The 14,645-nt window shown below is 44.7% G+C and overlaps 3 protein-coding genes across 3 annotated transcripts; 2 read left to right on the top strand and 1 right to left on the bottom strand.

Annotated features, from left to right (window-relative positions):
• LOC8070450 lies at window positions 517–1,480 on the bottom strand. Its single transcript, XM_002455268.2, has one exon. It carries the CDS (start codon window positions 1,304–1,306, stop codon window positions 764–766), a length of 543 nt encoding a protein of 180 aa, XP_002455313.1. The 5' UTR covers window positions 1,307–1,480; the 3' UTR covers window positions 517–763.
• LOC8070449 (vegetative cell wall protein gp1) lies at window positions 7,577–8,782 on the top strand. The gene is made up of 2 exons (XM_021455776.1): window positions 7,577–7,729; window positions 7,871–8,782. The coding sequence occupies exon 2, from the start codon at window positions 8,111–8,113 to the stop codon at window positions 8,444–8,446; it is 336 nt and encodes a 111-aa protein (XP_021311451.1). The 5' UTR covers window positions 7,577–7,729; window positions 7,871–8,110; the 3' UTR covers window positions 8,447–8,782.
• LOC8070448 (proline-rich extensin-like protein EPR1) lies at window positions 10,123–11,617 on the top strand. The gene has a single exon (XM_002457447.2). The coding sequence runs from the start codon at window positions 10,726–10,728 to the stop codon at window positions 11,284–11,286; it is 561 nt and encodes a 186-aa protein (XP_002457492.1). The 5' UTR covers window positions 10,123–10,725; the 3' UTR covers window positions 11,287–11,617.

Here is a 14,645-nt window from a genome sequence, read left to right as displayed (position 1 = left end):
TCGAATCTTGCGGCATATGCATGGAGCATTAAATACAGTTGAAAACAAAAACTAAGTGTACAATTTACCTGTAAATCGCGAGACGAATTTTTTAAACCTAGTTACTCCATGATTAGACAATGTTTGACAAATAAAAACAAAATTGCTACAGTGTCAAAATCTAAAAACTTTTTGAATCTAAACCAGGCCTAAGTCCAAAAACCCAATTTTACTTTGGTAATTCGTGTATTAGGCCTTGGTGCCTGATTGATTGTGTTGTCCTGCGTATCTACGAACCTGCAGTGACACAAACTAGACCGATCATTGTCGATTGCACTGTCAGACCCAATTCCTGCAGTGATGCCAGGTTTAGACCCAGCAGTACTAGTGTATTTTTTTTTGTTTTGTTTTTTGGGGGGCATTTTTCTGATATTTTCTTTTTTGTTGGTGTTTGCAATCTATTTTTTATCTCTCTTTTTTTAAAAAAAAATCTGTGGGGAGAGAGATTCCCCACCCGGATTTCATTTCAGAAGGACAGATACAGCACTGCAATTGGCTTACCGATTTCTGAAAAAAAAAGCGACATGGCCGCTTTGATTCAACGATCGAGGTGTAGACGAGTGAAACACCTTCATCAGGCATCACAGCTACCCAAAATCCGTGGACACACGGCCAGGCTAGCTAGCTAGTACCACTACATATCACGTACGAGTTGACGCTCCAATCCCTAACACATGCAAATCAAACTGTCAACTGCACGTATGCAACCCTCGCTCGCAAGAAGCTAACCCTCGGCCGCCGGATCGTCGCCCTTGTTGATCGCCGACGGCTGAGGCAGCATCGGGTTGCCGTCGGAATCGTGGGCGATGTGGCCGGAGAACTGGAGCGGGCGGCACTTGTCGCCCAAGATGATGGTCTTCTTCCACAGCGCCTCCTCGTCCGCGGTGCCGTCGCCGTCGGGGGCCACGTCGTCGTCGTCGTCGTCGCCGCTGCTCCAGCCACTCGCCGGCGGCGAGCGCCGGTTCCAAGAGACCATCTTGGCCACCGCGGCCGCCTTGACGCCGATGCCGCTGAAGCTGGCGAGCAGCTGCTTGTTCCTGCCACCACCGTCCTCCTGCTGCGGCGCCGGCGCCAGGGAGGACGACCGGCGCTGCTTCCGTGGACCGGCGTTCTTGCCGCTGGTGCAGAGAGACACGACGACCGCGGCGACGGCGGCCGCGACGACGAGTAGGAGGAAGAGGAGGGAGGTCACCGGCGCTCCGGTGTGGGAGTGGGATGACGCGGTTGCCTGATCGGCCCTGTTGGGCTGGAGCAGAGTCCTCGCCATGGCCGCCGCCCGTGGACAGCTATGGCTTGGCCGGCGAGAGGTATTTGTTGGTAGCTTAGCTTATAAGCGGGGAGACATTCGTGTTCGTGCAAGTTGCCTGCGCACAAGGATAAGTGGCCGGCGCAGCCGTGTTGCTCTGCTTCGGCGTGGCCGTGAGGGACACTTCACGTTGACGCGCAGATGCGACGGCGACGGGTCAGGTCGTCGCCGGAGACTAGAGGCGACCTGCAAAAGGCGACCAGTCACATACTCACACCACACTGAGGGTGTGATCTTCTTTTTCTGGGTGCTTTATTTCTTTCTTATTTAATAAACAGATTTCCACAGATACTTACTTCGTTTAAAAAATGTTATTCTAGTTCTCTGAGAATCAAATAAATATAAAGTTTGATTAGAAATAAATAGAAAAATAGTAATATTTATAATATGTAGTGAATATTTATTTGGTCAATCATGAAATATATTTTTATATGAAATCTTTGAAGATACGCGTATTGATAACATTTTGTATAAATCCTTTTTCTTTTTGACGGAGATACCGAGATAGTACATCCTAGAGGGGGATTTGGCGATTTGCCCTTTGAAAGTGTCATGGCCTTTGGCGCTGCAGTACGCAATTTGCTTTTGGTGCCGTATGTTTTGCCATAGGCCTTGTTTAGTTCAAAAAAAAACCACAAATTTTTCAAGATTCCCCGTCAGATCGAATCTTGCGGCACATGAAGTATTAAATAAATATAGTAAAAAACAAAAACTAATTACATAATTTGTCTGTAAATCATGAAATGAATCTTTTGAGCCTAGTCACTATTCTTCACCCGCTGGTCTAGGTACATTTATTTTGAGTATGTAGATGTAGATATATAACTAAGTACATAACAAAATATATCTAGAAAATTCAAAAAATCTTATAATTTGAAACGAAGAAAGAATGCTAGGAGATACTCTTATCCTTGGCAAGTTAAATTAAACTTTTAAAGTTGTTAAGTTAAATTAAACTTGTAAAGTTTGACTAAGTTTTATAAAAAAATTACTACTCTCTTCTTTTTAAAATTATAAAACATTACATTTTTTGACACCAAATTTAATCATTCGTTTTAATCTAAAAAAGAAAGAAAAAGACAAAAGGATTTTGTTGTAATGTGCCCAAACCCGAACGATGGGCTAGCTTCTAGACAGACCTAAGTAATTTTCGTGTTAGCCCAGCATAAATTTTGAATTGCTTTTGGGCCTAAATTTTGTGCCGAGACCCTACAAAGACTCAGCAAGACCAGGCCTACTTTTTCGGGCCAGGCCTGACCTTAGGTGGGCCATCTGCTCTCTTTTTTTACAGTGAAAAATGAAAAATTAATGAAAGGGGAAAAAGGTGCTCCTAACCTCCAACACTAGTATGCTAAAAATAATATTATGACAGATCTGAACATGCAATATTTGTACAAGAGTATTATAAATGAAAAAATAAATAGGATACTAAAATAAAATAAATGATATTTAAAAAAGAAAGGAAAATAAAAAAAGGCTTTGTTGTAATGCGCTCAGACCCAAACGGTGGGCTAGCTTGTAGACCTAAGTAATTTTCGTGTTGGACCAGCAAAATATTTAAAATTCGTTTGGGCCTAATTTTTGTCCCCTACAACACTCGGCAAGATCAGGCCTACTTTTTTGGGCCAGGCCTGTGCTCAGGTGGGACACTGCTCTTTTTCCACAGTGAAAAACTAGTGAGGGGGGAAGGGGGGATGCTCCTAAGACTGACTCCAACAGCCAACCTATTAGGGAACCCATATCTAAATTTGTGTCGTTCATGTTGGTTTCGGCGACAAAATCACGGTCCAACAGAGTACCCAAACCAGTGACCCAATTTGCGTCGGTGTCCAGAGGAAACCCAAATATGCGTCTGCTCTCCTCCGTCTCTCTCCTCGACCCAAATCGGTGCCGCGTCGTCCGTACAACCGTTTAGTGGGAGGGGAAAGAAGAGGAAAGCTCACCCAGCGGCCGGCGAGCCAACGTTGGCGAGATCTGTACTGAGCTAGGCTTCACAGGTAATGGATCCCTATCCATCACGTCCTCCAAGCTCGCCGCTCGCGGCCACCGCACGCTCGCACCAGCCGCCGCAAGGCCCCGCAACGGTGCATCCGGCCCCACGACGGCACGTCCCCAGCCGCCCTGCGATGGCGCAGCCGCTGCCGCACGACGCTTCGTTTGCCGCTGGTCGGCCAGCTCCTAGGCGACCAGGCTGCCCGCGCTAGCCATCCCCCATGGCCTAGGCGTCTAGACACTCTGCTCCCGCATTGCTAACCATTTCTTGTGGAAATTTCAATGAGCGCCCGCGAAATATACGTCCGTGTTCTAATCTTTGTTTTTGCCATCGCTGTTGGAGAAGGCAGGATTTAGGTGCCCGACCTTTTTCTTTCAGCGTGACCCATACCATAAATAAGTCTCCTATTTTGCATCTTATTGTTGGAGACAGTCTAACCACCATCAATTATTATTATTGTAGTCCAATTTACCAAATAATTGGATGGTTGAGCTCCTTCAACTATTAAATTGGTTGTTTTCCTCCTCTTAAAGCTTTTCAAGGTATTTTTGTCAGATGTGGTGCATGTCAGACGTTCTATGTGGTGCCACGTTAGCGTTCTGTATGACGCCACATCAGCTACGGGGAGGTAAATCGAACTACTTTAATAATTTAGTGGGGGTCAAATAGACTTTGCTAAAAGTTATAGAAATAAATTTTCAAAAACTATCCAAATTTTTTGTTGAATATATATGGAATTTAAATCCCAAAATCTAGATTAACCTTAGAAAAGTCATAGGAAATTTATTTTGGGAGAATTAGGTGTATGACCCTGGAAAAAACTTGTCTTAGGTATATGGCCATCTTTTTTTTGAATTTAGCTCTATGGCCGCAAAACAAAATTTATTTGGCTCTATGGCCTTCTATTAGTTTTGGGCAGCTAATGGTGTCAAGTCAGGGGTAAAAAGACCGTTTCACCTAGTTAGCTTAAATTGATGAGTCGTATTACATAGAAGTTCAAGTGACATCGATGACAACACAATTGTCTTTTATAACCACCTTATACTAGCTAGATACCACCACATGTCCACATCGCATTGAAACATGATTTTACTATATATAATGTTTTTTCTTCTCATTTAGAAACATGTATATGAATTCTGTTTACTGAGATTCATACTATCACAATATTGACACACGAGAATTCTGTGAAACTAAGTTAGCAAAATATTGTGATCTAAGTTTGTTCCTTGAGGTTGGACCAGGACACTTGGGGTTCAACTATGAGGCAGTCAAATAATACTACTTATGTTGTCATACTAATTATATGTAGTAGATAATGAGAGATCTACTTATAAACAAACATAAAAACAATACCATATAGGATCCAAATAATTTAGACCATAATTTTAGAAAAATATATGAAACCGGCTTCATGTGTTTCTGAGCTAAAATAATTTTTCTAAGAATTTTCTAAGAATAAACCATGTTTTGAGATTTAAAATTCCATATTTTTGGAAAAAAATATTTGGGTGGTTTTTTAAAGATTTATTTATTTAACCTTTTTATAAAATCTATTTGATCCACACCTGGAGTATTAACATAGTCTGATTTACATCTTCTTGTTCCACCTTCAAGTCAATTCAAGGAGATAAAAACAACTGGTTTTAATAGTTGAAGGAATCAAAAGTTCAAAACATCTAGTTTTTTTTAGTTTGAAGAAGATAAATCGGACCACAAAACAATAACCGAGGAAGATCACAGAGATATATAGTATAGCTCTGTGGACCGTGGTGGACCATATTTTTCGGGGGCTCGGTGACCTTTGTCCAAGCCTAGTAGCTTTGGTCGAGGTCTTCGAAGTCGCACGCCCTCTCTGACTGAAACTTTGGTCGCCATGAAAGCAGTGGCAACCTTGAAAACTTGACTGCGACGCACCAACCATGTCGGAACTTGGGATCGTAGGGTGCTGTGGATCACTCCATGTGGGGTGAACTTTCTTCCTCGCTTTTCTCCAAGCCTTCTTCGTGCCTGGACCATATAATGCCCTGAGCCTCTGGGTAAAAACCGACCGTTTTTCATCTTCATTTTCAGACAACATCTTTTTTTTTTGGGAACATATTTTTCAGACAATTTCAGTGCTGTTTCCGTAGCAGTACTTGGATGGAGGTCCCTGTGCACCATGGTCCATCATTTCTTCGACGTGACGTCACAGCCGACACCCACCGCACTAGCAACAAACGTCTACTACTACTACTAGGGAAAACAAAGGAGCTCTCGAGAAACACAACAGCTACTGGAGTGAAAGTCTGATCGAGGGATTCCACCCGGGCAGGAGGAACATGAACTGCACCGCACAAGAGAAGAGATACGGCCGGTTCAGTCATGAAACAGCTTCAGAACAGAATGGGTGAAAGACACTCCAGGCTTCATACTCTTTTCACCGATCACGACCTGTGAGGCTATGAACTTGGAGTAGAAAAATCTTCAGATATGTGTGCACATCCACCCTCCCTCCAGGTTTTTACTGTTACTTGTATGTTAGTCTGAAGAATTGGCTGTTGGAAGTTGGAACTCCTCTGTCATGTTCTTGCATTGGCATATGACTAGACAGACATTTGATTCGAAGAGGAGGGGAAAAAAAAAGACCCACATTTTTCACGTTTTTGTGCCGTCTGCCGTGACAGTCAATTTATATGGTCCAAAAGGAAAAAGAGAAACGAAAGGATGGTAATTGAAAAGCACTCCATAAAGATCTGTAGCATATGTGCGTTTGTAATACCATTTACTGTATATTTATTGAAATAAGAGCACTGCTTTGCATATTTGAATATATATACAGGACCCCAAAAAAAAAGAGAAGGAAAATCGCTTTGCCTGCATGCAAAGATAAGGGGCACCCCACACATCATACATGCCCCTGTCTATCCTGGATTGGAAGGATAGGGTAAGGCTAGGGGAGCATCACCAGATATGCTTGCTGCTACTTTCCAGTGGAACAGAGGAAGAGGTTGTTGCCCACTTGGCTTTTCCCAGCCCAACCCTGTTGCCTGTATTGTTCATTTCATTTCATCATACTGTGCTCTCTTGGATGGAATTTTCCTCCTTCCAACACCCTCCATCCCCAACCCCAAGAAAAGATTCTAAGCCCTTGTTTAGTTCACCCAAAAACAAAAAACTTTTCAAGATTTTCCGTCATATTAAATCTTACGGCACATGCATGAAGTATTAAATATATATAAAAATAAAAACTAATTACACAGTTTGCTTATAAATTGCAAGACGAATCTTTTAAGCCTAGTTACTCCATGATTAGATAATGTTTGTCAAATAAAAATAAAAGTGCTATAATATCAAAATCCAAAAACTTTTTGGATCTAAACAAGGCCTAAATCTACCGCTATAGCTCTTTAAGACAGATCAAGCTAGTTGTGTCTACGTACAATTTTCAGACTATATAGTCCTTTTTAGTTTCGCTATTAGTTGTTTGAGAGGCCATTAAGATGCTTTAACATGAGATTTCTCTAGGCAGACAAATGTGCCCCAGACCAGACCAGTCAGCGTTGTGATGCACTAATGCACGCCATCCATGAGTGCTGCTAGCTGCTGGTGGCCAGTCCCCATCCAAGCTCTGCTTTCCCTTGTACCCTCTTGCGAATGCTCCAAAAGCTCCTGCAATTTTTTCTGGTTCGTGGGGTTTATATCAGAGTGTGCCTGACATCACAACCAACCAGTTGTCTCACAGTAGGGTCCGGCAGGGTCGCAGTAACCTGATTTCCCTCATCTGCCACTTTTCGCTAGCTTTGTTTCATCAGTATCATGGATGCATGATTATTAGAATTTAGAAGAGAAAAAAAAAGGGACTCCACTTTGAGACGACCGGCCGGAGCTGCAGATGAGTAGTCAAGCAAAAGCCACTGCCTGCCTCTCTACTTGTAATTGCCATGGCCACCGACTGGTATCTTCTTTATAGTATGATTCAGCTGCTTCAGTCCTTCAGAGCTGTTGAACAATGCTGACTTGTCAGTCCCTTGGATCTGAAGTGATCTAGCCATCTCAGAAAGGGGTTCTCATGATTCATGAAACACATCAGCTTTGTACCTCCATTAAATGGAGATTAGAGAGGATGGTAGCTACTTTTGTTTGCAGGTCATTAACTGAAGCTATGCTTCTATGCTTCTCTGTTCTCTCTCTAAAAAGGACAAGCTCAATTGACATTTGGTGTAGGCTGTCTCAAAACCCTCTTTTTTTATCTCCGAGCACTTCAGCTGAACACCTCCACCAGGGCATCAAGCATTAGCTCGCTAGCGTGAATTCTGACCCTGTTCAGCATTCAGGTCCATGGACGTCAATCGTGATCGTCGCTGTCAGTTAACATTGTCCAAGGTCCCAGCCCTTTCAGCAGCAGGAAGGTTTGTACGGTTGCAACGAGACACGGCACCGACACTCCGTTTCATCACAGCCTCACAAACTAACTAGAGATCAACTAAATTACCATCGGATTAATCATCATCTAACCTTCGTAATTGTGAGCATATTCTGATTTCTGACAGAGCTTTCATTAGTCATGAACGGATGAGAGGGTAAAGGAAGAGGAGTGGCACCAGCGCCACTGACGGCCCTCGGATCGGCATCGGACGGCTACAAAATAGTCCCCGTCGGCTTTCGCGTCTCCAGACTATTTAGCCATTGATACGCCGGATTAACGACGTCATCTTCATCTCCATGCTGGTACAGCCTCATCCCCAGTCCCCACTGTCCACTGACGAAAGCTTTGGACGATTGAAGCGAAGATGCCGCCAGCTCTGCGGCGAATAATCCTGCTGGCCGCGGCGGTGCTGCTGCTGTGGTCGGCCGCCTGCGTCGCGGGCGACGACGACTCGACATTCTTGCCGCCGTCGCCGCCGGGGACCGCGTCGCCGTTCCCGTTCTGCCCAGCGCGGCCGGCTGGGGTCTCCACGGGGCCGTTCCCCTGGTCGCCGCCGCAGCCGCCGCCGCAGTCGCCGCCGTCGCTGTCGTCGCCGGTGGCGGTGTTCCCGCAGGATCCGGGGTTCTTGCCGTCGGGGGCCGGCGCGGTGGCATGGCTGCCGCTGCTCGCTGTGTTCCCTGCTTTCTTGGTGCTTTTTTAGTGACTCGCTCACAGTTGCTTGCTGGTTGCTGCTGCTGGAGTCTGGATGTATCCGTAGTTGTTTAGTTCAGAACGCATCTATTTCATACATGTAGCTCTGGAAAATCTAGCAAAGAGGGGCCTTTCTCTTCTTTTCCTTTTCGTTTGCCTTTGCAGCAGCTGTGTTTGTTTCTTTTCTTAAATCTTTTCGAGAAAGTAGCTAGCTCTGCTTGTTTCTTCACAAGAGAAGGAATATCTTCGTGTATAACCGTAGCTTCATTCATGTAATTCAGGCTTCAGCAGATACAGCTTGAATGAATAAAAGAAATCGCATTGGCGTTACAGGTTCTGAAATTCAGTAACTTTGCTTCAGACTATCATCATCATGTTCTGAAATTCCATTGACACCATCATGTTTTGAAAGCTGTTGTTTCCCAAGGAGGGAAGGTGGACCATGGATTGCAAGAAAGAATCAATGGAGATTGTGTGGTTCTACTTACTAAGCATTGGACATGGAAAACAAATCCGATTGCCCTGTTTGAGCTTAAACATCTCCTCAAAGTTTATTAATTTCCCTATACTAGTTATGCCGTGGGGCGTGGGATTGTGGCTCAATTTGAATTAGGATGAACAGGACTAATACAAATACAAGCAATTCAATGTTAATTATTCGTCATTTATCCTACCTTTTTTATGGTATCCAGCAGATCTTATCTGTTCGCTTTCAGAGAAACAAAAGGGGTATATGTAAGTTTTTAGCAATTTTCGTTGAACTGATTGATTGCCCTAGCTATGTGATCAAGTAATCATAGTTATTGTTACCATATCCGCCTCCAGATGTTTCATGAGGAAAGGTACAATGCTTATTAATTACTAATACCATCAAGTCTAACGAAAGAGGATCAGTACAGTGACTGGTGTGATGTCGTATGTCTGCAGCAATTCAACGCATTCAGTACAACAAAACAGTGTTGGCCACTAATAACTCCGCACCACGTTCAGTTGAGGTTAGTTCATTAGTCTTTCTTCCTCCATCCGAAAATCGAACGCTTAAATGGTCAAATACATGATCATACACTGCAGACTGCACCACACTTGTTTTTTGTAAAAAAAAACTTTTGCAATCAAGAGTAAAATTGGAGTGTGAATTATGAGATGAGATCAGCTCCCAATAAACGTCGGAGCAGGAGCGTCTCAGAAGAGCAACAGCTCACCGGATCCCATCACCATCATCACAAGGTAAAAAAAAAAAAACCGAAAGGACAAGGAACAAAAGAGGCAGCAACGTTCTGAATGAAGGGAAAAAAACTGAATTACTACTACCAAACATGTCTAGTTTAGGTTAATCTACACATACACGAGGAAGGCGGCCGCGCATCTATAGCGATTCTAAATGCCGCCGCTTGCGATCGAATTCGTGACCCCGTAGCCCGTAGTGTAGAGGGGGTCCATCGGGAATGGTGGGTTCAATTCAAACAAATTCTGGAAAGGGTGAAGATATTCCGATCACTTTCAGAAAATGGAATAGAAAGAGCGAAAGGCGCTGCACGAAGAGCCGACGAAGAGGAGGAGAGGGTAGGGAGGGAGCGGAGAACAGCACGGCACAGCTAGCGCAACAGCAATGGAGACGTTCAGAGCACGCCACCTTTCGGCGCACAAGAAGCACCACTGCCTGCCCCGTCATAATTGCTTGCTTGCAGCCGTAGATACACACTAGACTTAAGCAAGTTTATTAGGATTAGGCAGGCCGCTGCTTTGCTGTCGCAGGCACATCATCAGGAAGGAACAAACATGCCGCTTATACTTAGTAGTAACTGATAGTGCATACAGTGTAGAAAACACACGCATAATCAACGCCTGATGAGTGATGACAAGTAGAAAAAGAGAGCACGGAGCAGGCCTGCCGCCTGCGCGCGCGGGGACGGACGAGGACGAGGACGAGCACGACCTCCACCTCCCGCAACCCTCCGAAAGCTAAAGCGGAAGCCGACCACTATAACCACCACCCCAATTATATTCATCCATCCACAAGAACAAAAGAGAGGTCCGAACCGAACCAAACCAAGCTAGAAGAAGAAGAAGAAGAAGAAGAGAAGAGAATACAAGAGACGCAGCAGCATATACTCGTCCACTGAAACCAGACCAGACCAACCCTGCAAAGCCCACAGCAGAGAGGGAAACAGCAGAGAGTTGCAACAAAAAGTTCGTTCAGCTCCTAGCCTCCTACCTTCTGTGCGTTGCTCTGCGAGGAGGAGGAGGAGGAGGAGGAGGAGGAAGGAGAGGTTGATTTGATCGAGCAGCATGGCGCCGCGGCCACAGCCGTGGGGCCACCAGGTGCTCACGCTTCTTCTGCTCGTCGTCGCCGCGGCGACGGCGGCGGCGGTCGTGGTGAGAGCCGACGACGAGAAGTGCAGCAACCCGTGCGGGAACCCGTGCGGCGAGCCGTGCGTGTACGCGAGCCCTCCACCACCCGCGCTTCCCCCGCCGGTGTACTACCCGCCGCCGGCGCCCGTGTACTCGCCCCCGCCGCCGGAGTACTACCCGCCGCCGACCCCGACGACCCCGACCCCGACCCCGACCACGCCCTACTGCCCGCCGCCGCCGTCGGGCGGCGGCGGCGGGTACGAGCCGTCGCCAGGGTACACGCCGGCGACGCCATACACGCCCGGCGGGTACAACCCGACGACGCCGTCCTGCGGGGGCGGCGGGTGCTTCTCGCCGCCCTACACGCCGGGGATGCTCTACCCGCAGGACCCCGGGTTCCGGCCCAACGCCGCGCCCGCCCGCGCCGAGGCGTGGCGCGCCGTGCTCCTCGTCTCCGCGGCAGCGACGGCGGCGGCCTGCGCCTGCTTCGGCTTGTGATCGATCGATCGATCGGACGCCGCCCATGGTGATCATCGTCGTCCACCGCGCGCAGACTGCATGGCGGTTTTAGTTCCGCGCGCTCCGTGTTAATAATAAGATTAGAGGAAGGATTAAGTTGGGTAAGATTATTTTTTTTTCCTCGTCACTTCATCATGTCGTTTGTTGTTGTTGGTAAATTCATCGTTCTTGTCATGTACTTAAATCGTTGGTTCATCTGTTTTCGTCATAGGAACACAAGTTCATCATCCATCATATCGGACTATATGTGAAACATATATATACTGATCTCTGATCAAACTGAAATAACATGTGTATGTTTTATGCCCCAGAGTCACAGTTCTCCTTTGATTTTTAATATAACACGGTGCAATAATCTATGGTAACCGTGTTCAAACTTTTCTCGAAAAGAAACTTTGTGTAACCTTTTGGTGCCCCTTCTCTGTTTCTTTTTTTTTTCCATTGGATTCTTCCGTCCTATGCAGAAACCTAGCTTTATTTCTTAAGAAAAACTGAGGGATACTCTATTATTGATAAACTTTACGTTTTGGAGAGCTCCTAAAGGTAGCAAAAGTTACGATGATAACTGGCAAAAAAAAAAGTCCATAGGGTAAATGTACTTCAAGAAAGGTGTAGTACCAACCGTTGGATTGCAAACGCGGTACATCATCATTATTAATTTTATTGTCTGTTTAATTTTGTGAGTGATGGCTATAGTTATAGACACAGCTACGTACGTTTTGTGCATTTTGGGTTTCCTTTAGTTCGCTTTCTTCCTTACTTATTGGTCAACAAAATTTTGCTTTTTCTGTGAGAAACTTGCTACATCTTTATTTGTGTAAGATCCCTCTGTAAGAGCCCGTGTATATATATAGACGTACCCTGTTTGCATTGACTAAAATAAATTGCTACCTGCTAAAATAAGCTCTACTAGATCCAAACAATGAATTAGTCTTCTTGCTTATAGTTTGTCTTAAACTATTTAGGTCTCCTTTGGAACGCGGAAATTTTTCATGTTTCCTGTATTTTTTATGTAGAGATATACATATTCATGGGTAGTTCTGCTAGTACGATTCTTATGGAATTTCTATGTTTCAAAGGGCGCCTAATTACAGTACAGAAAACAAAAAAAAAGACATAGGAATTATCGGAGCGAATGCAAAGAGGAGCAAGCCAGCATTGTTTTTCTCTCACAATAAATCAGCCAACAATAATTTCAGCTATGACTTTTCAGACTAGCGAATAGACCTAATATATATGCCATTCTCTGGTGGCTGGTATGAATTGGCACTAATTTTTTTTTTTAAAAAAAGTGCATAAGATGGATTCATCGTGGATTTTGATCTTTATGTCGTTTCATATTAATTCCCTGCTCGTCTTAAGATATGTTTTCGAAACTGAAAAGATCGTCCTTTTTTTATATATATACAGACATTAAAGTAGTCTTATAGTGAGTACAGTTCGATCGCTGCAATAATATGCACTTTTCTGTTGGCCTGTACTCACTGTACGAGCAAGTTTAATAATACAGCTCACTTACTGACTGTAAGGTTCTTTACAGCCTTCTTCCAGCCAACCCATACAATAGTTAGCTATTCACTATTAATACATGGCCCACTTATCTCTCTCATAAAGTTTTTTAGTTATTGTGTCTAAGCTGGCTGTAAGTTTACAATCTGCTTCTCCTCTCTCTCCTTCCTTCTCTCCTCCACATTAGTATTTAGCCAGCTTACAATCCACCATAATACTTGTTCTACGCAGTGCTAGCACTGCTGGTAGCCTAGATATCCAAGTGAGTATGCATGCGTGTCTCTGTACGAGTGGCCGGCCGGAGCCGATCAGGCCGCGGCCGAATTAGCTTATCCGAGCTTAGCACATGGAACGTGTCCGTGTCGATCGTACAGAGATGGAGAGGGCCGTATACGTGCGACGACGGCGGCGTCGCGGTCGACCGACGACCCATCGGTCATCGGTGGTTGCGACGTTGCTGTCAGCACGGTGCGTTTTTAAGTCCCCTGTTTCTCTTTGCATTATATGTTACCACCGAACCTAATCCGCACTAGCTAGCCGTTGTCACTGTCCTGTGCTCCCAACATCTGTCCAGTCAAGTCTAAAGTCTCCATGTGTACTTTTGTTATCTCCTTCGTAACTTTTGGGTGTAAAAAAAAAAAGCCTGCATGCTTACTATATATATCTTGCCAATACGTAAACGTAGGTATCAACCAAACAAAGTAAAAGGATAAATAGGGGGCTTGACAAAGAGCAGAGCAACAATAGCTGAATTTTCCTACTTGCCCAATAGTTCTTCGTCCCCCTATTTAAAATAGAAAACAAACAGAAGAACGCTCCTTCTTTTGAAATAAGACATATCATCATGCACGAAATCATACATAAGTACTTTTTTAATGCTTATATCTATTATTTCTCCGCCAAATAAGATGACGTACTCCTACGTTAGAGCGTCCCCCCTCCCTAAGTTGTCGACAGAGTCCTTTCGTTTGAGTTTATCTGCTAGTCATTCAGCAGTGTTTTTCCTCTTACAAGAGTACTTCCTGCCATGACTTATCGACCAAGACGATGCCTTTTGTACGTGTGAGTGCTCTGAATCCTGGATGCTTTATATCGTCAAGCCAAAGTTCATCGAGTATTTTCATGTAATTGTAGTTTACTGGATTCATGCGAGCAGACCCGATGGGTCTAGTCCATGCAGCTCCGGGTGATTCGGGGAATTAGTTGGAGGATCAACCTTTGAGCATGCGAAGAGAACACCTAGTGGACATAGCCCCAGATAGGGATGGCAGTGGGGCGGTTTCAGGTTGGATATCCGTAGGTTTCGGTTCTCGCGGGTTTGGGTTTGGGGACGATTTTTTATCCACGGTTTTCGGGTTCGGGGCCCCGAAATCTATCGGATTTGGTTTTCCATCCGTGGATATCCAATGGATATCCGAAATAAGTCATTAGAATTAATTTCATATTTTATAATATGATAATAATAACTTGTTTACTTAGATTATGAAATTTATTTTAAGTTAACTCATGATTTATGTTTTATTGCCTGTTGTTTATACATGTAAATATGTGTATATATATTATGTATATATTTCTAGAAAGTACTTATTGCTATTATTATCTTGACATAGAAAGCGGGTTTTGAGTATCTATTTGGGTTTCGGGTATCCGCGGGTTTGGTTTTGGGGAGGGGTTATCACCCGAATCAGTGTTCGGTTCGGTTTCGGGTTTCGATTCCGAGTTTCAGGTTCGGGTGCACATAGACTTTACCCGATCCGAACCCGCCACGTTGCCATCCTTAGCTCCAATGCCTCCACCGGGACTTGGTAAAGCCAGGTGGATGATCTTCT

This window comes from Sorghum bicolor, chromosome 3 (assembly GCF_000003195.3).
Source record: "Sorghum bicolor cultivar BTx623 chromosome 3, Sorghum_bicolor_NCBIv3, whole genome shotgun sequence".
Lineage (NCBI taxonomy): Eukaryota > Viridiplantae > Streptophyta > Magnoliopsida > Poales > Poaceae > Sorghum > Sorghum bicolor.
This window is presented reverse-complemented; position numbering and strand designations above follow the sequence as displayed.